Source organism: Dermacentor albipictus, chromosome 6, assembly GCF_038994185.2.
Source record: "Dermacentor albipictus isolate Rhodes 1998 colony chromosome 6, USDA_Dalb.pri_finalv2, whole genome shotgun sequence".
Lineage (NCBI taxonomy): Eukaryota > Metazoa > Arthropoda > Arachnida > Ixodida > Ixodidae > Dermacentor > Dermacentor albipictus.
The window spans coordinates 91,786,597-91,812,948 of NC_091826.1; the positions used below are offsets into that span (position 1 = coordinate 91,786,597).

The 26,352-nt window shown below is 44.6% G+C and overlaps 1 protein-coding gene across 6 annotated transcripts in view; it reads right to left on the bottom strand.

The window, feature by feature from the left end:
- Positions 1-26,352, bottom strand: part of LOC135897663 (uncharacterized) — a 45,485-nt gene that overhangs the window by 12,178 nt on the left and 6,955 nt on the right. For 3 of the 6 annotated variants that reach the window (XR_010563109.2, XR_010563108.2, XM_065426355.2), the window contains exons 3-11: positions 17,474-17,536; positions 16,997-17,050; positions 16,433-16,495; positions 12,773-12,863; positions 11,361-11,507; positions 10,368-10,541; positions 7,183-7,341; positions 3,027-3,158; positions 1,945-2,019 (exon numbers count right to left, since the gene is read on the bottom strand). Coding sequence is in view for 3 of the 6 variants with exons in the window: in XM_065426355.2 (XP_065282427.2) it covers positions 1,956-2,019; positions 3,027-3,158; positions 7,183-7,341; positions 10,368-10,541; positions 11,361-11,507; positions 12,773-12,863; positions 16,433-16,495; positions 16,997-17,050; positions 17,474-17,536 (947 nt within the window). In the remaining 3 variants the exon portion in view is untranslated. The remainder of the gene's footprint in view (positions 1-1,944; positions 2,020-3,026; positions 3,159-7,182; positions 7,342-10,367; positions 10,542-11,360; positions 11,508-12,772; positions 12,864-16,432; positions 16,496-16,996; positions 17,051-17,473; positions 17,537-26,352) is intronic. The other 3 variants (XR_010563110.2, XM_065426356.2, XM_070541049.1) reach the window with 2 other exon arrangements.

Sequence of the window (26,352 nt, forward strand, 5' to 3'; positions counted from 1 at the left end):
TTCGTGCTTGAAAAAAATTAACCGACAAGAAAATGCAACTGAACGGTACCGCGTTCAGCGCAACGTTGAAACTTCGGGTACTTTGCTTTCTTGTCATTTACCCTTGCCGAGGTTGAAGTAATTCAAGCTGCTCCGTAAGCGCGATTTTTGCATGCCACTCAACAAAAGAAAATTGTGACGACCTCTTCGTCTGCTGGGGATCGAACACTTCCTAGCACTGACAACTCGCAAAGGCGTACGAAGAAAACGTGAAAATGCACTTAATTTGTTGTGTAGCGTGTCAACGAACGCATAGCAATCGGAGAATGCAATCTGCGGTACAAGTTTTTTATTCTCCCTTCGCGTACGTACCGAATTCGACGATCCACGTCTCCGCGCATTGCACGTGTCGTGCGAGGCGCCTCTTTCCAAAACAAACCGGCGAAATAGCTCCGTTGACAGCTCTCCGCGCAATTTCGACGGAAAATCGCAGCGATCGGTGCGACGGTGCGACTGTGCGACCAACCGGTTGGTCGCAGCCGAAAATCGGGGGGTCGGCACTGCGACTGCGATTTTCATCGCAAACGACGGAAATCGCACTTCCGGTGCGACGAAAATCGCATCATGTGAAACAGGCTTTACACGTGAATTTTGTCTTTAGGTATGGCTTCACGGCAGCGCGTGCCGCAATGCCGTGAAGCCACACTATAATGCGACATTCGTGCTGCTGCCAAGCACCACTTTGATGCGAAAATTAACATAAAACCCGTACTCCACGTGTTGGAGCTCCCTTTCCACATATTTCATGGTCGCCATTTTGCGTTTTGGCTTGTGTAATTCGGTATTTTGAGTAATCACTGCCGAGTCTGAATAATCTGTCAGCTACTCTATGTCACCTTACGTTACTGTGCATACAGAAGTTTTAACACAGTAGCATTGTGTCGCAAAAAATTCATTGTCGGCGTCGGATGTCATTTCGCGAAAAATCATGCAGGACCTCAGTGTGGCGCAGAGGCGTTACTGAACTAATTGAATTCCTCAAAGTAAGATGCGTCAGAAAAACGCAACCCACAGACGTGACAGCATCGGAAATTAATTTGAATATACCAGAAAACATAATTCTCTTACGTGGAAACTCAAACACAAGGCCCTTTCCCACCATTCGTACTCTTCATTGAGTGGCGCGGCTAGCTCGGTTCCTCGACTATCGCACTCGCCTCCGCACATGCAGAAAAAAGATGCAGTTGCCAGGAAGCAGTTGGGTATCTTTGAATGCTATTGCACTCCACTTTTAAAGACAAAGCTTAACCGTCCACCAAATTTATTTTTCTTGGTTCCTCCAACTGGCACCCTCACCTCATAATCGTGACTGCCTTATATACGAATAAATACGGTACTGCAATATGAATCGGCTGTGTGTGTGTTGATGTTTTTTTCCACACCTTGTTTCATTCGATCCGTCAGATAATTTGACCAATTTCGTCAGCCCCGCAAGGGTCGAATTAATGGAAGCCAACTGCACCTAGCCGCACCAGTGTAACATGCCACACAATTCTATCCCTACATTAATAGAGCCATTAGACATTTCCTCATACCAAATTTTATCAAAATTCTTTACTGTGAGCAATAAAATAAATCTGGAATGACTTTTTGCCGGCTGAATTGCTGATGAATAGACTTGACGTCTTCCGTAGCAGCTATGGCATCATGCTGCTAAGCATGAGGTTGCGGGTTCAACTTCATTCTGACGGTAGAGGAATGCAACAAACGCATGTGCACATTGAGAACCCCAAGTGATTAAATAAATACGGAGCCCCACACTACAATGGTTTTTATATAGCCTGCGTATTGCTTTGGGATATTAAATCCCATAATTTAATTTGATTCTTTGACAATGAAGAATGCAAAAGGTACATGGAACAGATAGACCATGCAATTTAAAGAAAATGCAGTACTGATGCTTACCTTAATGCACCTTAGTTTGGCATCTCGGTGCAAGGCAGGATGTAGTCTGGCTCATCAAGGCTGCACGTTGAAGAACTGCACGTGAATGTAGCCCAAGAAGGGTGACTCGAAGGATTAAAAAAATAAATAAATTGAAGAAAAGGACAAGGGTGAACTCCCTGTTCTGAGCCTGTGGTCAAAAGCAAGAAACTCGTGGTTTGGCTCTAATTGCGTCACTGAAAGGATTAACATGGCATCGCACATTCTGAAGAAAACAGCCAATGGTGTGGACATAAACATGGCCTCTGTTGCCCCAGATAAGTTGGCCAGCCTTTGCAGGATTACCAACAAAGGCACAGATCAAAAGCATGTATGCACAGAAAAACACCAAGAACATCTTGTCACTTGCACAGTGGGTGTTGTGTATTCTATGCGTGCATACTGCAGTAAAGGGTGCGTAAGGCAAATGATTGACTAATACATTCATACTGCTATCAATGGCTGTCTCGATGTACATTGCAGAGATTACGACTATGCATCAAATTTTACACAGCTGAAAGGTTATCTAATGAATTGGAAATCTGCTCACAAGCGAGATTGTCAAAAGCCTCATTGTAAATAACCATCTTGCATGGAGGCTGCACGACCCCTCTGTCAATTTCCTTAACCAAAAGAGAGCTGGCTTTTCTAGAAGCACAGAGTAATTACACATAAAATATGCCTACTGCTGTTTTTAGTGGCAATTCCCATACTACCGCTCGGAATTAATTTTTATTTATAATACACTGTGATCGGCAAACAAGCTTACTGCACTCACTGCACCTACCATTACTGTGAGATTTAATGTCATTAAAGAATGCATTTGTAGCAGCAACTTCACTTGTACCGAACACTTCGTGGCATTCCCCTCCCCAGTGTGGTGTGGGTGGTGGCTTTGTGCGTGCGACTGAGCCCTCGTGTAGCCTTTCTTACTTGTCCCCGTCTTGATTTTCCAAGCTTTGTTTTTTCGATACGAACGGAGTTGAATGCGTGCAACTTGTGCTTTGTTTTTCACGCCTTCAAATGTCGACGGCTCGGCAAGAAGGTGGACAGGGAGGGCTCACCCATGCACCGCGGGGCCTGTGGTGTCCTCGTCACCTTCACTTGCAGTCAGGGCAGAGTCGGAGGCAGCGCTCCAGACATCCACAATCCGTGGGCGTGGCGAAGTCTCGGCCAATGCACCTGCCGTCTCGGCCCTGCATGTTGATGGTTCGGTGAATCTCGAGTGATCTCAACGGGGCCCCTTCCAGCTCAAGAGTGCAGAGAATTTCGGGCATTCTCATTCGTTGAGTGCCAGAGGCTCTTCCGAAGCTACCGAAATTAAATCTTTAAGTAATGCATTAGCAGGCTTCAGGTTCGAATGGCATTTATTGGCAGTAGGTCGTTGACTATATTATGAAGAGCCTTGAATTGAATATCAAAACAAAATTTGATAACAATTTTTAATCAACAATTTAGCCTCCACGTCATGATTACTGTCACTCATACACACTTTGTAGTCGCTACTGAAATCAAGCGGTGGAAATAAGCAAGGGAGGTAGTGGTGGCAAAAAAAAGATGGGAAAAGAATGACAGAGCTGGAGTCGTAACAGGTGCAAGTAACTTTACAAGATAAAGCAGAGATAGCTAGGATGCTAGCTGCAGTAACATGTAACTAACTAACAAGGGCCGACTGACTGTCACATATACTTCAGTAAGTCCAGCACTTGCTTAAGAGCCGCACCTCAAACTTGGCAGCCCAAAATTTGAGAAAAAAATAGAGCGACAACGTTGTCTGCTTTTGGATTCTGAATGCGTGGTGTGTGGCGTACTCGGGCACCATTGTGAACAGCTTTAAAGTTGAGGGCATAAGTAACGGCAGGCAGACAACCGTATCGACAAGTGTGCGGCCGAACCGAGCCTGAACAGCGACGAAAGTGACCGCTGATGAGGACTAACTAGATGGGCGTCAGGTGTGCGCTGTTAATGTGGGAACAGCTAAAATACACTATAAAAACAATAGTGCTGGTTTTTTTTGATAGAAATGGACCACAAAAATTATGCACAGTGAAAAAAAAGAAAGAAATTGGACTGAAATCACCCTCCACCGTGTAGCAGCACCTTATCAACTTTTCAAAAAAAGGTGCTGCCCTTTCCTTGCACGAGTGTATATGGTATTTGCCACCATCCCACTTCGAAACGGTGCCATCAGCGATTAGTATCATAAGATTTCCCAGTTTTTACTTCTGCTGAAAGCACTGCTTATTTGTGACAAAGAAAAAAGTCCCAGCAATAGCCATCATGCACTTGCGAATTGTGTAGGCTATATTATAACATGCAAATTGCTGAGGTATTGAGAAGTTGAAAGCAAATGTACATGGACAGTCTTTTGCCATTTTGAACCAGACTACAGGAGATAGGGGTGTGTGAATAGTGATTATTGAAACTGAATTGTATATGAATCGAATAGTTCTGAAAATGAATAGAATTGAATAGAATATCTTATACTTTTCTAATAGTTTTCAAGTAAATAGCTATTATTGCAACATATTATGATGTTCGCATCACAGTATTTTTAAAGCTAGTTAGCAAGTTTCTGTCATTTCATAGTACGTTATGAAGCATTGCTTACTAGAAGCACAAACGGAGCGTTAGGAGCAAACAAGTAGCCCCTTCACATGCACAGGGCTCTTCAGAGTGCAAATGATTGCTGTACAGGCTGTAAAGTATGGCTACTTAAGTGACGCAGCCTGCCCCACTATGTATGCAAATTATCATGTTTTATGTCTATACTACGGCCGCAGGGGTGCAAATTAGCCATACTTTTGCTCCAATTATAGGTTCATTTGGCCTGTTGAAATATTCAAAAAGTATTAGCGAAAAAATTGGCCGACAATTATGCTTCTTGGTAATGCGAACTTTTAGCGCAGCTGCTGCCTTACTTCAAGAACAGGCAACTGCATACAGAACACGCAGCGCCGAACGGAGGCGGTACTGCGTTTCGGATTGGGCAGCACACACCGCGATCCGCCGCTATCGAGCCGGCGCTCCGGCGACGCACCATCTCGCCATCCTTTAGTGGGCCACCGCCGCGGAGGAGGGGGGGGGGGGGGGTATTAGCAATTATTTAATGTTTCTTCTGACGTGCGATGAGGGAACAGGTGGAGAACAGGGGTACTGAGTAGAGGTCACACACTCATTCACTCACAGACAGGCCTCAATGTGGCCGCACAAGCTTGGGGTGGGAAGTAGAAGTAAGGGGACGAAACGCTATAACTGTCTTTCGAGTCATCGCAATGGCACTGTGCCAGATAAGGGGAGGTATATAGGGCAATAATGGAGGTGGGAGAAGGACAGCCAGGTGCAAGCACTGCCCGAGGCAACAAATGCAATTGAGGAACACGCGCCCTAAATGGGAGAGTGAGGGCCACGGCTGAGAGCCGTACAGCCACACGACATGGAGACGGAGGAGCTGAGAGCCATTGATCATGTGTGAGGTGGTAAGGAGCGCCCACCATCATCACCGTGGCAGTGCCGCGACGGCGGGAGAAGGGACGATGAGGGCGGAGTGGACGGTAGCGGTGAGGGTCACGGCAGCGGCGCTGAGCGGAGGAAGGGGGTGAGAGGATAGGCAAGAACACGTGATCCGGCTTTGGAGGACAAGGGGAGAGCAAGACATGCGTCGCCCGCGAGATACGGTAGTAGGAGCGTGCGGATGATGACCTTGGTTACGGCAAGGCCGACAGTGACGCGAAACGCGGGAACGAGCGCCAAAGAGCTGCGGTCTAAAATATTCACATTTACGAACAGTGACTATTCGATTTGAAGACAGAATTGAATAGGACACTGTTTGATTCATTATTTGAAAGTTTTGAATATTTGCACACCTATAATCAGAGATCCCTGTTGCAGCTTCAGACAGTTGTAGCACTGCCTTTGAGCAAGTCAGCAAATTTATTTACCACATTCAGAAAGCTTTGCAGGGCCCCTTTAAAAGAAGAAGCAGTTATGAGAGCGCTGGGTATCTGTTTAGATATAAAATAAACATTCTTTCCAGGTATTTATGTGTGCCATCATTAAAAAGTAATTTAATTTTATTGCAGGCTCACCTAATACACTATCAAAAGTATATTTCAAGATGATCACTCGCGCCACATAAATACATGGACATTGCTATAACTTAATCTTACATGGCCATACAGGCTGTAGAAAAAGAGCGGGATGTGTATGACATGCACCACTCCGAGTGATATCAGCACGCGGGCGTGGCATTGCACCGCTCGGCTGCCGCACGGAGCCCATTGCGTGCGTCTGGAGAGCCGAGGTTCTGAGCGCTGTAGCTCTGCGCAATTTCAATTTCACAAAGATAACAATCGATAGCGGATGGACTCGTGATCCACTAAAATATCCTCATTACAATCAAACACCTAACTAGAATAATTAGGAAGTTAATTAACAAATTCTTGTTAATTATTACCCTAAACAGCACTTTCAACCCATTTGATAGTGCCTGCCACGGCCCCTAATTACTTCGCACAAGAACAATTATACCTCTGAAAGCCTATTATTTAAAATTACTTAATGACTTCCTTGAAACACCCTGTATAGCTGTAATGTTTTGCTGGAAATGCTCACAGCAAACGCTACGAATGAAGACGTTCTTTTTGGTCTTCTTCTTTCCTTTTTATTGATGGTGTTGAAGGAACCAAACAGGCCGCACTGATCGTACTAAGACATACCTGAAACGGCAGCTAAAAAAGGGGTTTGTGTTTCAGTTTTCGCGTAAAAGAATCTTTTCTCGCATATTCAAATTACAATCTACTGCTATCACGTCTGTAGGTTGTGTGCAAGTCGTACTTTACGAATTTTCTGACACATTTCACTTTGAGAAATTCACTTAGTTCAGTAATTCCTATGCGCCACATGGAGGGCCTGCATGGTTCAGGATGCGTAGTATTCAATGATTTTTCTGGGCCGGTGGACTCCGGCGCCAGATTTTATGCAACGCGGGGCCCTTAACGCTATCGCGTTAAAAGGCGCGTCCACATGGCGCCCACCTATGCCAAGCACTGTGTGCCCGCATCATGCAGGAAGCCGGCGGTGGATTGTGTTTTGCCAACCAGGGTCACTGCACGAGCGTTGGCGACGTCCCCAGCGCAATGTGACGTAGCCTAGGAGAGGTCTGTTGCTAGTAACTGCGCTACCTTGTATCGATGACAGCAAGTAATTAATGAAAATCACCTGCTGCACCTCTGTTCTGATGAGTTCCAAGGCATTGTGGCACATTCTAGTTGACGAGTTCGTGCAGTACCCTTTGAGATTGCATCTTCCATATTGTCATCTTCGCTCACTGCCATCTCCAGGTCAGTGTCAAGTGGGTCTAGCAGGCACTCTGCATTCCTGCACAGTCAGTTGTGTGAAGACCATAAACGATGCCATCAGCACGTTGTTCAACTTTTCAAAGGTGACCGTTTTCACCTAATTATTGGTGCTATCAAGTTATTGCTTGGTGCGACATATGTGCACTGTATCCAAATCTTCTTGTTACATTGTCACCAATTTTATTAAGAAAGAGACTTGTCTAATCATACTGCACAGGCAACGTGAGTGTTCATTCTCGAATGTAAGCATCGGCAATTACTATTGAATGTATGTATACAGACAAATGTATAAACAGTGGATGCACAGGTAAGGGAAAGATTAGTGTTTACTTTTACTTTTCATGTGTAAACAGCTTACAAGTGCTGCCACAAACCATACCAACATTCCCGGCCTGCAATAACATAGCCATGCAGTCAATTAGTTAACAATGTTGAGTGGTTAATAAGTAGTGCATAATTCAGCAGGTTTGTGCAGCTGCTTATGCAGAAGTGTTTGCCTTCTTTTCACAGTTGACACACTAGTAATGATGAGGGAATGATTCTCTTTAATGCCTATAGCACAGATTTCATCAAGATTACCCTCATTTTGAGTCTTGTTACATTGTAAATTGAAAAAGAAAACCTTGATGCAGCCTTACTGGTTTTCTATCGTTATGGTGAATAGATACAGGATGTCCTTACTTGCCATTAAAATCACTAGCAGTCAAAAGCAAATATGAACTCAATTTGTATTTAGCAGTCAAGAGCAAGTACAAGACCAAACTCAATTGCCACTGGGCAGCTAGGGCAATCAGTTATTGGCATGGACAAGGAATAAGAACTTTCCAATCTGCTACTCAACCCATTGTGCCTTTCCTCTTGTTAGCGAACTTAGCACAAAAACGGGATATAACAAACTACAAAAATGTATGTTTTAGTGAGGCATAAAAACAAAGAAAACTTAATTTATTGTTTCAAATGAACTTCTGGGCTGATAAGGTGGCATGCAGCAGCATGTGATTTGATTAGACGATCGTGACAGTGCTGGTACCATAAGGCTATGGCTGACAACTATCAGGCACACCTTCATGCACTCATTCATGCTGATTACATCATTAATGCGCCATCATGCCATTGCATACACACCAACATGACACACAGCTAACGTTTCGGCAAAGACTTTGGTATACTGCATCAGCGATTGACAAAAAGTGCAGCATATTGCATCAGCACTTGACTCTCCTATCATCATTCGCAGTTCAGTCATGTACAAAAGATATCCGAGGACATCTAAGTACTTCTTATGAGTTGTGAATGAACCGTGACTGAACCGTTCTTCGAGTTTCGTACTGCAAGTAATGTACCATAGCGATGTGTGCTGTCCAAGCCAGCAAGCAACAGCAGCCTGCGGTGCCAATGCTGCAATGCCACCGACATCCTCCGCCACGAGAGACCGAGGAAGCTGCAGCGAGGACGGCAGGCTCGTGCAGCGGCTAAGCCCAGTGGGGGTGAGGGAGAGAGACACGGACCGCGTGCCGGCTTCCTAGAGCCCTCTCCACTCATGCAACACCTGGTGCGCTATCGCTGCAGCAGGTGTCCCATTACGCGCACTCTGCTCTGTTGAGGCGTGGTGGTGACGTGGCATCACAGAAAATGGGAATTTAGGTGCCGTTTCGCTGTTCCAGACAACATATGCCTTTTTCACTCAACGGACAACTTGACACTTTCACATCAAAAACTCATGGACATTCAAAGAAATCGAAAACCACAAACACGAAGCAAAAAATTTGTAACTGGAGTAAGGTTAGGCGACTTCATCAGCTATGACTGCATACACCCAATTGGTACTCACGAGCTGGTTAGTTTTTTCTTGAATTTAAGCCTTTGGTTATGTTCATAAATTCATTAAAGGTATGCTTAAATGTTAGCATAGCATTGCGTTGCACAGTGCTTCCTGCAGATGCCATCCGAGCAAAGAGTCAAGGTCAGCAAGAAGAGTTAAAATCGCCAAGGTATTTTCGGTTTTAAGGAGAGAAGGCAGGCATAAGGAATATGGCTGAGTTGTAATGGGACCAAGGGAAGCTGGAGAGGGTTAAGGTCATCGGGATATACCCCCTCGATACACGCCTGAGCTCACTTCACAACAAACTTGACATGAAGCTAGAAACCTTGCAGAGTGTGATAGAACAGAAATTGATTGGCATGATGTTAGGAGAGAGAAAGCCAGCTGTATGGATTAAAAAGCAATGTGGATGGAGGAGAGCATTCCATTTGAAGCTAGGCACAAGGAATGGAATAGGATGGGTCGTGCATTGTGTTAAGCAGATGACCATTGGTCTACCAGAGTAACACACACGACGCTAAGAAAAAAAGATGTTGTTGACGATGGCTGAGACATCATCAATGGGCTGTACGATGAGACAGGAAATTTTTTAGTTGGCTGAGGAACGATAGGACTGATTGGCAATAACTGGGAGGCACCTCTGTCCTAATACAGTCACCTCTCGTTGACTCGACTTTAATTTTACTTTTCCCTTGATTCGAATGCACTGAAGTCCTGGCAAGAAATCATACGTTGCTATAGAAGGAATACTGATTTAGTCCAAACAGGAAAGCATGCCGCTTTGGTTAATTCGGTCCCCACCAGCACCTCCTCATGTGCACAGGGATTACTGAAAGCTCGAAATCGCAAGAAATCGAGCCGATAGTGCTGCTGCTCCTTTACGTGTGAAGCTATTTTACTTAGATTTTTTAGTGGCCTATGATTCTTTTGCCCGAGAAGTGATTCATTCAGGCTTGCTTCACGTCCTGTCACCCTGAGGCAGGGTTCACATATGTTGGTGGTCTTCGCCTCATGCTGACTAAGTCATGCTTCAAGAGCAAAAAGCAAGAAGACATTACCAACTGTTTAAAGGTGCAAAAAAGATTTTAATTGATTCATTCTGCCAGCACTGGTTAATTCGACCTCATGGGTAATTTGATTGAATCTCACCGTCCCGCAAAGGTTGAATTAACGAGAGCCGACCACATACATGAAACAGGCTGGTGATAACAATGACAGCTCACCCTTCTGTTGTTGGCAAAATTTGCTCATCGGTGTTGCCTTCTCCCACGACTGCTCGCTCATCCTCTTCCTCGCTTGCAGACAAGGTCATGTCTGAGGCTGTGCTCCAGACATTGGTGACACGGATCTGTGGTGCTGCCCTTTCTTGCTCACTGCCTTCCAAGGCTGGTACAACCCTGCAGCAGAGTCGGGGATCCTCTGTTCATTTCACATGTGTGGCTGTCACCGGATTGCGGTGCTTGACACTCTAGGCACTGCACACATTTTGCACGTTCGTGCAAAATGTTGCACAAAAAAGTGAATGACGTATTTCCGCACTAAGCAATGAGGTGATGGTGCTTGTTGTACAACAATACATCCCATGAGCAGGCACCCCATTACCCGGCCAATGTTTGAAGGTAGAGTCACCATGTTAAGAACATGTAGCCCTTCGAGATTTCGAATCACTTCTGCTACAACAGTGCTGCTCACAGTGTCAAACACAGCCTGTAGCTTTGCAGCAATGGTGGACTTATTGTATTTACTCACCTAATGAATGCACCTCCCCCTTTTTCCAATCAAAAAGTGTTTTCTTCTTCTTTTAATTGCATAATAATTGCACCCTGTACATGCCGCCATGAAGTAGGAGATGCATGGTACGATTTGGTGTCTGACACACTAGAACAGCAGCTGGACCTGAGGCACTTTGCTGCACCATAGAACTCGATTGGATTCCTCACGTGCAACAAAAGCAGGACACCGTACGATTTGCTATGTGCCTACGCAGCACCGAAACCTATCCAGACATGTGCACAGTAACGAAATCTTCATCAGCCCATACTATGTAACAGCAAACGTGTGTGTCTGAACATGTGTGTCCAATAAGAAAATTTTATCGTAATCATCAGTTTGTGTGATACAGCTCTAGAACACCAAAGCCCATTCAGACGTTTGCAATAAGAAAACCTTGTCACCGTCATCATCATTATCTTCATCATCAACAACGTGCTATGTACCTCTGCAATTCTGAAGACCCAAGCTGTGTGCCGCCCACGACATGGTGCACAATGGGAGTATTGTTGGACATTACAGTTGTCGTTGGTGCGACGGCTGCTGGCGACACTCCCGGGCCGAGAAGAACCACAACCTGGTTGGTTGCAGACCTGTGTCACAGATGCCCTAATTAGTCCACAGAAAAGCTAGATCCAAATCAGAGTTCAATAAACGTTAAGTGAATAAGCACACGTCATCAACGGCTGCATAAGTGAAAGCTGCATGGTGCGACCTGACGTGCGTACTGGAAATGGCTTGAAGCATAAGCCACTGCTTGCCAGGCCCAAATCTGATGTGAAAATGCATGGAATCAAAATTCATGAGATGAAGAACAGTGCGTGCCTTTGTAGGCAGTTGGAATATCTGAGTGGCGACCCTGTCAAACGCATTTACAACACGTTTGGTATCGCACAGCTTCAACACATCTGTTGCTGCACTTTTTCAGTAATGGAATGTGCTTTACGTCTAAACTACATGGAAAAAGCTTTTGAGGGGATAACACGGGAAAACAGCTCGCAGGAATTTCAGGGCACGAAGTATGCACAGCGTGTTTAACTGCATCTCTCAATAACAGATCCCATTTGCTCTTTCTTCGAACCCACATGGCACAAGAAACGACCAAACAGTAAAACGTTTCCCTGGAAAACCAACAATGCAAGTTTTTAAAGTGGATGTTACTGAGCATACTTTACAAGTGTTTCAAAAATTACACCTTAAGATAAACATGCTGAACATGATGATGAACAGGGAAATAGATGAACAGCGGCTGAGCAAGGAGTGTTGCTAGAGCCAACGTTTTGACAAGGGGACTCGTATTAGAGCACCAAATATTTGCGTGATGTAAGCAATTCTAACTATGATGATGAGTTGATCCTAACTAATTAAGCTAAGTGTCTCATGAAAAGGATTCGGACTAGCTTAAAACAATTGCAAACACTATGCCATTGGTCTCGTCTATCCATGATTCACAGCTATGCCTGGGCAGTGTGATGTAACACACGCAAAAGGAGAGAGACAAGGGAACTAGATTGTTTCGCTTCTGTTGCCTGCATTATGTTGTGCTGCCCAGACCTAGCCAGGAAACTTGGCTACTTTTCAGTTGTCCATGATGTACATCGCATTTTAAATAGTAGTTTGGCTTTCATTAGAACACCCTGTGTAACCTACGAGCATGTGTAAATAGTATAAATTGAAAGTTGCACAGCGGTGTATGACCTATTTTTTTTTTGTATTTCAAGTATCACATGTCACTTTGCCTATAAGCAATGCAGTAAACCAAAGTAACATTCGACAGATCCTTGGCTGCATCAAGATACTCTATTCCTAACAGCATCCCTCAACCAGCAATTTATGACAACAAATGACATTAACTCACTCCTGATTCACGAGCCTCGGATTTCCTGCGCCACTGCACAGCAAGAAAGTGGGGCCTTTAACCGTTGTGGTGTAGGTGCTTCCAACACTTCCTGCAGAAAATAAGACACATTCACGTCATATGAATCACCTGAGCACACTCAGAGAGGAGGCGGAATTAAGCAGTTCCTGCTCACATAACCTGCTCAGCGTTTCCTGTTTGTCGGCCTTTGTTACTAATCAAAGTGGTTCACTTACTACATCTAAACATGTCCCAGAGAAGCTGGTTTCGTTGACCAAGCCCACGCAAGTACAACAGCCTGCGTTTGTGTTTGTTCACAACAAACCTGCCTTACAGAACGATAGGATGCACCCTGTACTTAACCTCTGATGTAGAATTGAGTTGTTCAGCACAGTTAATGTTGGTGCATGGCACCAACAGCAGTTATGGTGAAAATGGTGATAGTCTATTGTTCAACACAAACCTGCCTGGAGAGGAAAGGGTCATATTTACTTATTTAATTACGCTTTACTCACATCACCACAAGGCATTGCATGGGAGCGGGAGCGGAGGTCATGGATCACAACATAACACAAATAGCAATAGGCTGTTGTACAAGATAGATAATAAAAAAAAAGAACAAACATGTGCAAGTTATGCGAAATTATACAGAATATATAAAAATTATGACAAACATACCTTCTAAATAATAGAGACACTTCTGGAGAATAATTCCATTTATGTCGATATTACTGATGTCGATGTCGAAGAAGAGTTCATTACTAATATTGTTCACGACATCGTCTGGAAGCCAGTTTCATTCTTCTATTGTTCTTGCAAAAAGCTAACTACCGAGAGTGCTTGTTTTGAACAGATATTCTAATATTTTTTGTGAAATATATATCTGAACTAGAACATACACTCTCTAAATAAAATAAAATATAAAACTGATTTTGATAATGTCTGTCATGTTTTGTTAGAGACGCCCATTACCTTTCCTGCTCATTGCAAGGAAGAAGGCTAGAGAGCTCAGAAAAATGTAACTACATAAATAGAAACTTCATAAAGATTGCTCCCACTGGGAGGAGGAGGAGGAAATAACTTTATTAGGTCCCGAGGAACCCCTCCGCACCCATTCTTGGTTTAGTGGTCGGCAGGGGTCGCGGGCCGCACCCACATTGGGACGGGAAGCCCGTGAGCCTCCGCCCTTTCGTGAGCCCTCTGGATGGCCTGGAGCTGGGTCTGGTTGTCGTCGCTTCGCAGGGCGTCCACCCAGTCTTCTTCTTTAGTGAACACGGTGCCGCTTAACGCGGAGCATTGCCAGAGCATGTGCGCTAGCGAGCAGTACGATGCGCCACAATCCGGACATTGCGGCTCTACTTCTGGTGAATAACGGCTCAGTCTGCCTCTCGAGGGGAACGACCCTGTCTGAAGCATTCTGAATATCGATGACTGTGGTCTAGTGAGTTTAGCGTGGGGCAGCGGGAAGGTTCTCCTCGAAAGCTGATAGTGCGTTGTTATTTCGTTGAAGGTGAGCAACGGGTCTCGGTGCTCCCCTCCCTCCCCGCCACTTCGCTCGCCACGATCGCCGTGGATGCGTGAGTCCTCGCGTGCGTCCGTGCGCCAGTTCGTTGGCATTGGGAAATTCGGGGTGCACGTCGGCCCCCATGTGGGCTGGAAACCATTTGATGATGTGATGATCCGCGGATCCCTCGCTGCCGAGGACGGCCGCCACTTCCCGCGATATCGAGCCCGAGGCGAATGCTCTGGCCGCCGATCGTGAATCAGTGTAGACGTAAGGACGTTCGGGGTCCCTCATTGCCATGGCTATTGCCACCTGTTCAGCCTCTTCGGACGTTACCCCCATGACCGATGCTGCGTTAATTATCGTGCCATCCCAGCGTATCGAGACGGCCGCGTACCGGTCGCTGCGCCCGTACTGGGCCACGTCTACAAATGCCGCCAGTCCCGGGCAGTTGGCGGTCGATTTCAGCAGTGCTCGGGCCCTCGCCTTTCGGCGCCCCTCGTTGAATTGCGGGTGGACGTTTCTCGGAAGTGGTTCTACCTTGAAAGTGCACCTGACCGCCGCGCTGAGCGCAACCTTGCGTGCGTTGCACTCTGCCGCTGCATTTATCCCTGCTTCTTCCAGGATGTGTCTGCCGGCCCTGGTGGTCGACAGCCGCACGACCTGTGCCTTGGTCTGCGCTTCGATGATTTCTGATAGTGAATTGTGGACCCCTAACCGATCGAGCCGCTCCGTGCTTGTATTGATCGGAAGACCTAGCACCCTTTTGATGCTCTTGCGCATCAGTGTCTCTATCTTGGCTGCGTCTCTCTTGGTCCATTTTAGCGCTGAGGCTACGTAATTTACGTGACTCATGAGGAAGGCGTGGTAAAGTCTGATGAGATTGCTCTCGCTGAGGCCCTCCCACTGGGTGTTTCTAAAATTGCGCTACAATTTCATTGAACACATCCAGTGCCTTAAATGAACATTTAATTACTAGCATGATCGATCTTGAATAGATGCACTACAAAAAGTATGTTTGTATGCAATGTGACAGCAAAGATGCACCAGTGGACTCATTCAAGCTTGAAATACAAGTCTACTTAAAAGAAAAGCGTGCGGGTTAAGTTACACAAAATGTGCAAGGCATAATGAGCGCATGATACAGGGAGATTAGTCGCCATGAAATGGGACTGCAACATACCCTCAACTTGCATCAACAAGTTAAGGAAGAAGGCTTTACTAGATGCTATGCCTTAATGACTTTTCCCAAGACCCACAGGCCTTGAAAAAAAAAAAAAAAACTTTGCGACTAGTTTTATAGTGTATGCGTGTGTCTATGAGTACAGGTGCCATTGGTATGTTTATGCAGTCCCTGCACACTACAATTACTATCCAGCACCTGGAATAGACAGCCAGATGATCAGCCAGGCTAACATCGCCAGCTATTCATTAAAATCTGCATCTATCTCTCTGTTAGTGAGCTATAGAAGCACGTTCACTGAAAGCGCGTGTGCTGATACATGTTCAAGAACCACATTATACCTGGTCTGGTATGGTAAAATTTGGTGAATTCGGTGTACTTTCATTCACCAGATCAGTTCAGCTAACCAAGAAAAAGCCCAAAAACTTGGAGGCAGGGGGGCAGAACAGAACATGGCTAGAAGTGAGGAAGCAGCACCTGTGATCTAATAACGGCTCGGAAAGTGAACGATTCACTTGCTCTTGCGTGATTGGTTAAAATGGCACTTTTGCTGACAAAAAGTGTGATTCTGCTCAAACACGTGAGGACTTGTAAACTGCTTGCTTTCGTTTTCTGAACCATTAGAAAATCCCACTCGTCCCACAATGCATGCCTCCTTATGGCTCATGCTTTTTTACGATCCACTTACAATGGAATTCTCGATAGGTTGGCTAATGAGCCGTAGATAAGCCAAACCAGACTAACGCTGCAATCTTCATGCCCTCTTAATTGTTGCACATATGTTGTTGAAAGCATGTGGAATAATGTCGAAACAGAAGCTCAAATTTACTGAAGAACTTGGAAAAAAGTGTTTCTTTACAAAAACAAAACTTTGAATGAAGGCTGAATTTCGTTTCTATTGCTGATGCCACTCTTCCTGCCCCGCTTTGGCATCCAAGGAATCTAGTCACATTAGTAATAACTGCTAGCTCACCATCGCTGTTGACCATGAACGCTTGAGTAGGCATACCAGGAATAGGAGAAGTTGGAAAGTGGCCTGGGAGAGCAACACGTAAGAAAGAATAGTGAATTAGCAAAAAAAAATGATACCAAGGTGTGCGGTGGCAAAATGTGGACACTGGTGAACAATGCTCCACATGGACTATGGTAGCACAGACTTAAGTGCAGTTAGATCGATAAAAAGTACGGGAAGGCCACCAGGCCATGGCAAACCCCATTTGTCACCAACAAATCTGTTCATCATATGCACCTTCAAGAATTTTTTTCTTTAATTTATAACGAGGTGGCCTTCAGAAGTTGACTCATCAGTCTTATTCATTAACATTAATAGTATCAGCATTAATAAAACTGAAACAGCACAACCTTTTAACAAGGATATCAGCCGAAGAGCAGACAAGGACAAGCACCATCCTTGTCTGCTTATTCGTTTATGTCATCATCCAAACTTGCACTGCTAGAATTTGGATCACACAGAAGCTACTAGCCCAATTTTAGACACTACTCAATCATTATTAGGTTTAAATACAAAACTATATACCTCGTACAGTGTAGCCCTGGGCAGGAAGCATACTGGAAGGCTTTGAAGGAAATTCTGAAATGGAATAGAATTACTAGCACACAAATATTTCCCTAAAATTTCAGGTTATAGAAGGGTCCACTGCCTATAATAAATATTTATTCTCATAGATTGCTGTTACACTTTAGAAAAACGGTAGGCACAGCTTCTACAGATTTCTGAAGGGACCATGAGAGAATGTTAGAGAGGTGTCAAAGGATGTACTCGTCCCTGCTTATTGTGTTGTTAAATTTTTAGTTGCTCAGCCTCACAAGAAAAAGTCGCATAGTGTTGGGGCTTTATGCTGTCCACTTGTCTCAAAATTACTTGCAACCTGTGTCTCAAGACACAAATTACATCATATCCCTTCAATCAGGTACAGAGTTTAGACAGCTCGCTGAATACATTTTTTTTTTCACGCTACTAAACACTAAAATTGTTTTCAGCAGTGGGGCCAACCTGAGTTGCTGGTGCTGTTTGATGGTACGCTGTTGGGCACAGGAGAGCTTGTGGTGCGTACAACTGAAAGGAGCAAAAAATAATAAAGACAGATGACTTTATGACGTTGCAGAGACAAATATGATAGTACTATGCCCTAGCAAATCATAGATAATCAGATGTTCTAACATTCAAGGCCCCCCCTCCAACTTCCAATGTCAGCTAACGCTCACCTCTTTTCCGTAGTGCGCGCACTAGCAGCGATTTGGAAATTCTACACAGATGGCACTTGTACCATTGCCTATTGATAAAAGCCTGAACACACAAGATCAGCTTTGCTTTCTTGCTGGCAGGTGGCGACACCATCTCAGTTTTGTAGAAAGGTGGAGAGCTGGGCAAGTTGATGGCATGATGGCACAGATAAAACCATCAAGAAACATACAAGCACAAAGACCAACATTTCACCATTTGCTTCTTTGCCTTTGTGTTAACGTGTCTCTCACAGGTTTCATATATGCTACCTAGTTCTATATTGATTAACAGTGGTAGAACAAGGAATGTCGCTGAGGCCAACGTTTCGACAAGGGGACTACTGTTAGTCACTTCAAACCTCCATCTTAACCAATCTCTTGTTTGGGCTACACTTGTATTAGCTTCATTGTGTCACTTATATTTATATAGCACTTCTCTATATGTCTTCAAAGGTTTAAATGTCCTCCCAAGTCCTGTTATACTAGGATGCCTATGATGTAAGTTCAAAAGATATCTGGTGAACAGCCACCAATATTTCTGCGTTAGATTTTTGACAGACTATGAGTAACCTCTGGAACGGCCGTTCCGGCTTTTACGCAAAGGGTACATAAATTTCACCAACTAATGTCCTGCTCTCACCACTTGCAAGTAAAAAATTATTGATACGATTTCAATACTGTGCTTGACACTAACCCAGATATTTCACACATGCTTTCAAATACTTCAGCTGACATCACAGGGATGTGCGTTCTCAGATGTTGCATAGCTATCAGAAATGGTAACAAAATCCTAATGAAAGTTGTCGATTAAGGAATACCTGTAACATTATCTGCTTCATGACGTGAAGTAAGCTTGTATCTTTCACAACTTGGAAAGCTCACTCCAAGTTGCACAGTTAATGGCATGCACCCATGCTATTAAAGCACTGGATACAAACTCCATTCAGCCAGTGGCTTGGACAAGCAACATGCGGGAGCTACTCTTAAGACCACACTTCTGCTTTCACTCATGCTACATCTGTCACTGCTCTGATATGCATGTGGAGCATCTGCTTCCGCCTCCAAGTGAGAACTTTGTCGATCGAACAGCCTCGCAAGTGACAGTGAACACCTACAACGAATGCTTCTGATTGGAATTTTGACCTTGCATTAGTTCCGATACGATTGAGCAACCAAGAAATTTCCATGGATGGCTGATGAGTGCACCGATGCCGCCAGCCCCATTGCTGGCAAGAAAGTGAAATGCAAATTCTTTGGATGTTTTTTTCAGTATTTCAGCAAGCACGCCATTCTCCAGCATTTACAAGCATGTAGATAAAGCTTGCAAAACAATGCGGTGTACGCATCGGGGGTGAAGCGGTGTACGATGCAGGCCATGTTGTGTAATGCGCAGTACAGACTGTCAGCAGAGACCACATGACTGTCATGGCTCTTGTCCTGCAAACAAGTGGACTTACGAACCCACCCAACAATGTCACTATTGTGATCAGCTGCAGTGTAGTGGCAAATACTCGCTACTCCTGCAAATTAAGCAGGGCGAGGCAATGTCGACGTGTAACATAAGTGGATTTAATCTACACTGGCAGCCTAAACATGGTGACAAATTCATATTGTCTTTCGCATTCTGCTAATTTTTCTCATTTATGAGCTAAGTTTGAACTTAGAACTGGTTTGAATAATAATCATTTATTTGTGACAGCACTTGTTTAAGCTTCTGCTTTTTAATGATCTCAGTAAATAAAAATAAATTTCACAAATATTCAATAGCTCTAATATAGTTCTAAAATTATTCTTGCCACTGGTAGATTAAACTTCTGATTAGAAAGGTGGAGGAAAAATGTGTATTACATGTATGAACTTATTTTGGGAACGTCAATTAAGCTGCTGTACAAATAATGAACACATAATCAATATGTCTCAACCTTTTATCACAAAACATTCTGCTCCGTAGGAAACACAAATATAAGTATATGTGGTTGCCATACAATTCCACATGAACACATAAAAATACCTTGTGCAGCAGCCTGTCATCAAGAGACAGCGGGGCAAAATTCATACAGAAAAATTGAAGCAGGAATATAAGCCAAGCAAGATAGTAGACCTCCCTTGCTTCGGGCAGGCAGGTATTAAAATGATTGCATACATTGCCCTTGATAATGGCTCAGAAAGTTGCAATCTTCTGTCCAGCGGCACCGTAAAATTCAAATAAACCTTAGCAGAGCCATGAACGAGGCTAGTTGGTTCACACTATCAATTATGCTGTCGAGTTTTAACATTGCAAACATGAATAGAGAGTTTTAGAATAGGGGCCCCAATAGTTTGGGGCCCCGAAGAGCTTTGCGGGTGTTAGCGTTGGGGCACGTAGGAGGGAAGAGTTTTAGAATAGGGGTTTACGTTTGCGGATAGCGTCTTGCGCTGGACAGCGCCAATACGGCGTCAAAGAAGAGCTATTAGAAATAATTAAATAAAATATACCATTTTATGATAGGAATAATAATTTTCGCTTGCGTGTATTCGCATTTAATTACAATTTAGAGGTTATTCTGGAAGCAGCAAACAATTAGTTGCGCTTAGTTTTGAGCAGACTAACTTTACTAGCCTTCACCAGCCAAGCTTAGCCGTGTTAAGCCTACGAGCCATAAAATCCACAATCGAATTCAAAATCAGCGGCGTCTAATGAGTCAATCTTCATAACACACGCTAGTTGAGAGAAAGCGATAACTGCAGTCACTTCTCCTAGCTTGCGAACTTCACGCGTTACCGCGAATCGAACCCAGTTTGGTGCTAGGTTAGAGCCATCGCTTCGATGGGTGCCGCCACGTTTGCCGACGCAAAACTTTTGGGGCCGCTATTTGGGCTCCCGCTAAATCGGTGAAATAGCGTTCCCAACGCAAAACCCAAAGGCAGTTTGCATCTTGCGCATGCACAGTGGCTTCGACGCTATTTCTTTGGGGCCCCAAAACGTTTGGGGCCCCTATTCTAAAACTCTCTAATGACTACTTTCCTTGTTGTGATTGTTCATATTTGCACTGCTAAAACTCAGCGCATGATAATTATAAAAACTTAAATATTCATTATAGGAGCTTTTGTACACAAGCAGCTCAAAAGTCATTACTTTCTGCAGCATCTATTAAATTTAACACAAACAGTCCAGCGCATTGAAATCATGTGCATTGCATACGAAAAAAAAAAGTTTATGCAGACTTAAATTCCAGTTAACTTACAAGTGATGTGCTGCAAAACAAGAAGGAAGGAGAAAAAGAAACGATGAGGACAAGCACTTACTGCCAACTGAAATTTACTGCTTGAAGTGGGGGTTTATATGACAGCAAGAAACCACAGAAAAAATTTGCAAGTCAGCAGAAAAAATTAATATTACTAATGGAATTTAAAGAAATTGTCAGCTCTTGCACAAAGCAAACTTTGATGAGCTTCCGCTTTCGCTTTGGTTTTGCAGCCAGGCAAGCCCTGCAAGAACAAGGGCATGACTATCTATCTGGGCGAAAAACATTCTACAGAAAGACATGCCACAGAAGTGTCTCTGGAAGATGTCTTCTGCAGCCTCTGTCAGCTGCTTAGTTCTAACCATATAACAAATTATGTAATTAAGCAAAATACATAAATATTACAGTTTTGCCATAAGGGAAAATCAATGAATGTGAAAGCAACATGTTAGAATATTACACGAAGTGTAAAACTTGTATCTGTAGTGGCAGTATGAATTGAAGTAAATGTAAGCTGACCAAGTAAAAACGGGCTGCTGCGCTAGGGGTCCTCTGTTTGAATCCTGCCATCTGACAATTTCATTTATGTTTATTAATTAAAGCCAACCCCTTCTCAGCAACATTATAAACACTTTTTGGTATCGGGTATCACAAGAAATAACTGTGAACATCTGTAAGTATGCTAATCACCAATTAATGACCTATCCAGAATTTTCTAATTGCATTTTAGGTAATTACTACAGGGCATCTGTTGCAATTGCTGAAGTGGCAGTCAGTGTTCCAGGCATTTACTTTAATTAGTATAAATCTAATGTAACACCAATTTTGATATTCGTGCTCGAATGCAAAGTGTGTCCGACTAATGTTTGTTTAATTAGCACGCCATTACGAAATAGATAGTTGTTGATTACATTGTACAAGGCCATTGCAAGTAATGTCATTCATGTTCTAACTACTATGCATACAATATAAGAAATAGTTGATTGTTGCTTACTGAGCACAGGGTCGTTGTAACAACGTAATGCTTCATTAGCACAATATCATTAAAAAGTTAGTCGCTTACTAGAGTGGAGAGTGAAATTTCACTCTTGCCTTAATTTCAGCCACCAATCAGACAACCTCCGTTTGGTTGTTCCTACCCGCTTAAAGCCTATTTTGCCTTCACTGTCACTAAACCACAATAATTTGGAAAAAAAAAAAAAATCAGCCCCATTGCTTTGAACTGCAGGACGAAAGCCTTTATAGAAAAGCATCAGATGTTCGGCTGTTTCCGCCTCCTCCCCACACGCACCGCATAGCAGAGGTTCCAGTGGTTCAGAGTATTCACAAAGAGATGGCGCTCGCTACCGGCACGCTCGACCAATGGCTTGAAGAGAGACCGCAGGTCCTGCCTCCGGGATCACAACAGGCGCCGCTATGTCGGAGGCAGGGGAATGTGATTCAATTTTGGAGCAGCCACTGCCACTAGCACTCGCAGCCGACCATGGTGGAGCGGAGGAGGCCAGGACTATAGCCAGGACCAGCTTCTGGGCTCATGTGGCTGGCACCTTTTAAAGGCATTGCCTTGGTGCTTGCCTCAGTGCGTCTTAGTCCACAATACTCCAGTCCTGGCTTAAAACAACAAAGAGATGTCCCTAGAATTGTCATAATTTCATTGGCAATTTCCTGCGTGAAAGTTATGTATGCTACCAGTGCCAATTTTGTTTGCATCCCTATTGTCCACAAACCCCTCTCTGTTTCCTTAAACATGTTTTAAATAATTTATTCCCCCCCACCCCACCCCCCCTTCGCTGCTGCCCAAATATTTGCTTGACAATTTTCTGGGTCGTTTCCTCCATTTTGTGTTGACATTCCTCATGTATGTACAACTAATGGAAAACTTCCCTACTCCACCGCTTTCCCGCCGTCTTTTTCAATTGAGCCTCAAATTCTACCTTACTGCTAGCTTCCCTGCCCTCGGATGATGTCCATTCCATGTCACCCTGTAACCCCTGATTTGGTGTAGTTCCGTGTGCTCCCAAAGCAAGCCCACTTACCCCATGTTGCTTACTGTTCAACCTTGCTCGAATCTTTGATCTCATGCACAGGACAACACTGCCAAAAGTCAGACTAGGAACCATCACCATTTCGTATCTATTGTAATTCCACAGGGCCCTATTTTTCACCACAGCTGCATTCCTGCTACCTTTAGTTGTCATATATTTTTCATGTTCTGTTAGGTAGTCAGCCCCATAGTTCATCCGCACACCAAGGTATTTGTACTTATCCAATACCTTCAGTTTAACCTCCTCTATCCTATGCTTGTGGCCCCGATTATCATTAAAAGTCATGACTGCCGATTTTTCATTACTGAACTCCAAACCTTATCTATCTCTCTCTTACTGCAGATGTCCCTCAATCCCTGCAAGCCTTCATTGTTGTCAGCCATAAGTACCGTATCATGCGCGTACATCAGTCCTGGTAATGACTGTTCAGTTCATTCTCCGTGCTTGAAAAAAAGAAAGGGTGAAGCCAAGTCCGCTTCTCTCTCATTTGGTCTCTAATCCTTGTAGATACAACATGAACAACAAAGGTGATAGAGGTCACCCTTGCCTAAGCCCTTGCTGTATCTCTATAGGCTCAGATACCTTTTATTTCCCATTTCATAAACACCTTGTTATCTTTATAGATATCTTTTAAAAGTTTAGTTACTCCAGCTTCCACATATAGTGTGCCCAGTCTGTCCCACAAATACCCTTGAATATGAAATAATCTTTAATCATAGGCTCCCTTAATATCCAGAAATGCCAGCCATAGGGACCTGTGTTCCTTTTCTGCTATTTCAATACACTGAATCAATGAGAACAGATTGTCCTCTAACCTCCTCTTTCCAGAACCCATTTTGTAGTTCCCCCAGCACCCCCCCACTCTCCAACTATGCCTGTAGTCTATCCTTTATAATTTGCATCACCACCCTGTAAACCACCGACGTCAGTGTTATGGGATGGTAGTTGTTTATTTCGGCTTCTTCCCTCTTTACCTTATATATCATGCTCATCCTGCTCAGTCTCCACGCATCAGGGGCGTTATCCTCGATTATCTTTTTGCTCTCTACTTTTCTTCATGTGTGCTTACATTTCGGGCCCAATGTCTTTATTAACATAATTGGTATGCCATCAGAACCTGTCGACGTGCTACTAGGAACCCTCTTCTCTGCCTTTTCCCACTCTCGTTGTTCAAGTGGAGCCACTACATTAACAAGTCTATCCTCATCTGATAAAGTCCATGCAACGTTTCTTTGTTCTTTAAATCTTTCTGTCATCACTGTTCGTATATGTTTCGGCGCTGCTGCGAATAGGCACCGATCGAAGCGCTGCCCTCGGTGATGCACCAGGCCAACAGTGGATTTGGAAAGTTGGGTTGGCAGCTGGTCAAATTTGCATACATTTGCAAAGTTTTTGTTCGTTTGTTTTGCACACGAAAGATGAAGGGGAAGTGTGCAAAAATGTTCCTTGGTGCATCAATTGTCTATGCTAACAGTATTTGCTGGTGCCAAAAAGTTTGGCATCTTCTATCATGAAGCCCTGCAGTCTATGCTGAGTGGACTCGTGCTTAGAAGCCATGTCTGTGCACCTTGTGTCCATCTCAGTTAAGGGCACTTGTAGGCATGGGAGCTTTGTTGCAGAGTAGCAGACTAGAGCGCACTAGCTCAGGTCGACCTCTCTGTCTTTCCAATCAATAAATTCTATTCATGTTTGTTGACAAATGGTACAAAAGACAGTAAAAAAGAAAAACCTCAGCACCGGTGGCCTTCAACAAAAGTGGCTTTGCTTCATGACACAGTGTCACACAGGTCACCAACATTTTGTTGATGAGAGTGCAGGGCCTGTAAGTGGGCATTGTTAGATATGGAGCTGTTTCCTGCGATTACTTCGAGTTCCCCAGACCACATCGGATGGCAGCACAGCTAATTGAGGAATGCAGAAGCAGGAAAGTGCATTCCAGAGAAGCGGCCGAGCAAACAAGTTTAAGGCAACAGGTTCACGTGCCAACAAGTTCGTGCGTCGCCGGGATTAGAAGGGGGCCTCGTACAATGGAGCTCAATCGTCCCCCTTCGGCTTTGAAGAAGGCATCTGCTACCGCTGCGGAGCCGAGCCACCGGGTGCAGGTGGGCCCTTGTGCAATGAAGCATGAGCGCCCCCCCCTCCTTCTCCAGCCTAGAAGAAGTGGATTGCCAGTCTGCGAGGCAAGACTGCAGAGAGCCGCCAGGTGCGACACCGCGACACGGGCGCCTACCATTGGCTGAAAGTGGCGTCATCGGAGCGGACTCTCCCTTTGGTCAAACATGACGTGACTTGCAGTGCTCGAAGGGTTTATAAGAAGCCTTCCAGAGAGACCTGAGGATTCTGGGACATGCCCTGATTCCCTGATTCACCTCTCTCGAACTTCTTGCCGCGGGCCGCAGCGTCCGAGTTGCTGCCGGCCCGTAATGACTGTACGAATGTCACTTGACGCTCACCTCCCTGTACAGAATGTAGAATAAATCTCCCAAGTTTTGGGTTTTCATCCTGAAGTCCGTCCCTCAACCCCTACATCTGGTTGGCAGCGGTAGGATCGCCTCCGAATGCATCAGCTGGTGGCAGCGCTACGGATAAACCTTCGTCGAGAGAGATCTTAAGGAACCGGGAAGAGCGAAGAAGAGAGAGCCTTCGTCGAAAGAGGTCCGAAGAGACTGGGAGTATCGAAGAAGGAGCGAGCCTTCGACCCAGGGAGTCCAGAGGAGCCGGGAACAGCGGACAAATGAACCGGATGGCAGGGTGCTGCAACCGTAAGTGAGCGCGTGGTTTTTTTCCTTATGATTCGTCAGACTCAAAGGTTGTGTGTTCAATTTTGATAGTTCTGGGAATCGGGAGTTTGATGCACTGTGTATTTGCACAAATTAATTAAGGAAAACAGTTTTAACCACCTGTCGGGGCAGCTGCCATGGATCTTAGAAGGTTGACGAGGTTAGACTTGTTGTTGGTGTGCGACGATTTGGGAGTTGAGGCGGACGAACGGATGGAAACGCCAGCTATCATAAAGGCGATTAATGATAGTGGCAATGATGACAAAAGCATTGCGCTTGCTTGGGAGGTGATACAGGAGCCACGGGAGCGTGTGCGTCGTGTACGTTTGCGAGAGCGTCGTGAGCTTAGGAGTGAGCGTCAGCGTGAAGAACGCGAGAATGAACGGAAGCATGAGCTTCAAGAACTTACTCTTAGGTGTGAGCGTCACGGACGTGAGAATGAACGCGAACGTGAGCGAGAGGAAAAGTATGAGAGAGAGAAGGCAGCACTGATCAAAGAGATACAGTATTGTGATCAGTTATTGGCACAGAGACAACGGCTGTCTGAGAATTCTGTAGGTAGTACAGAGCGAAAGAATGAGGAAGCATCGAACGGATTTT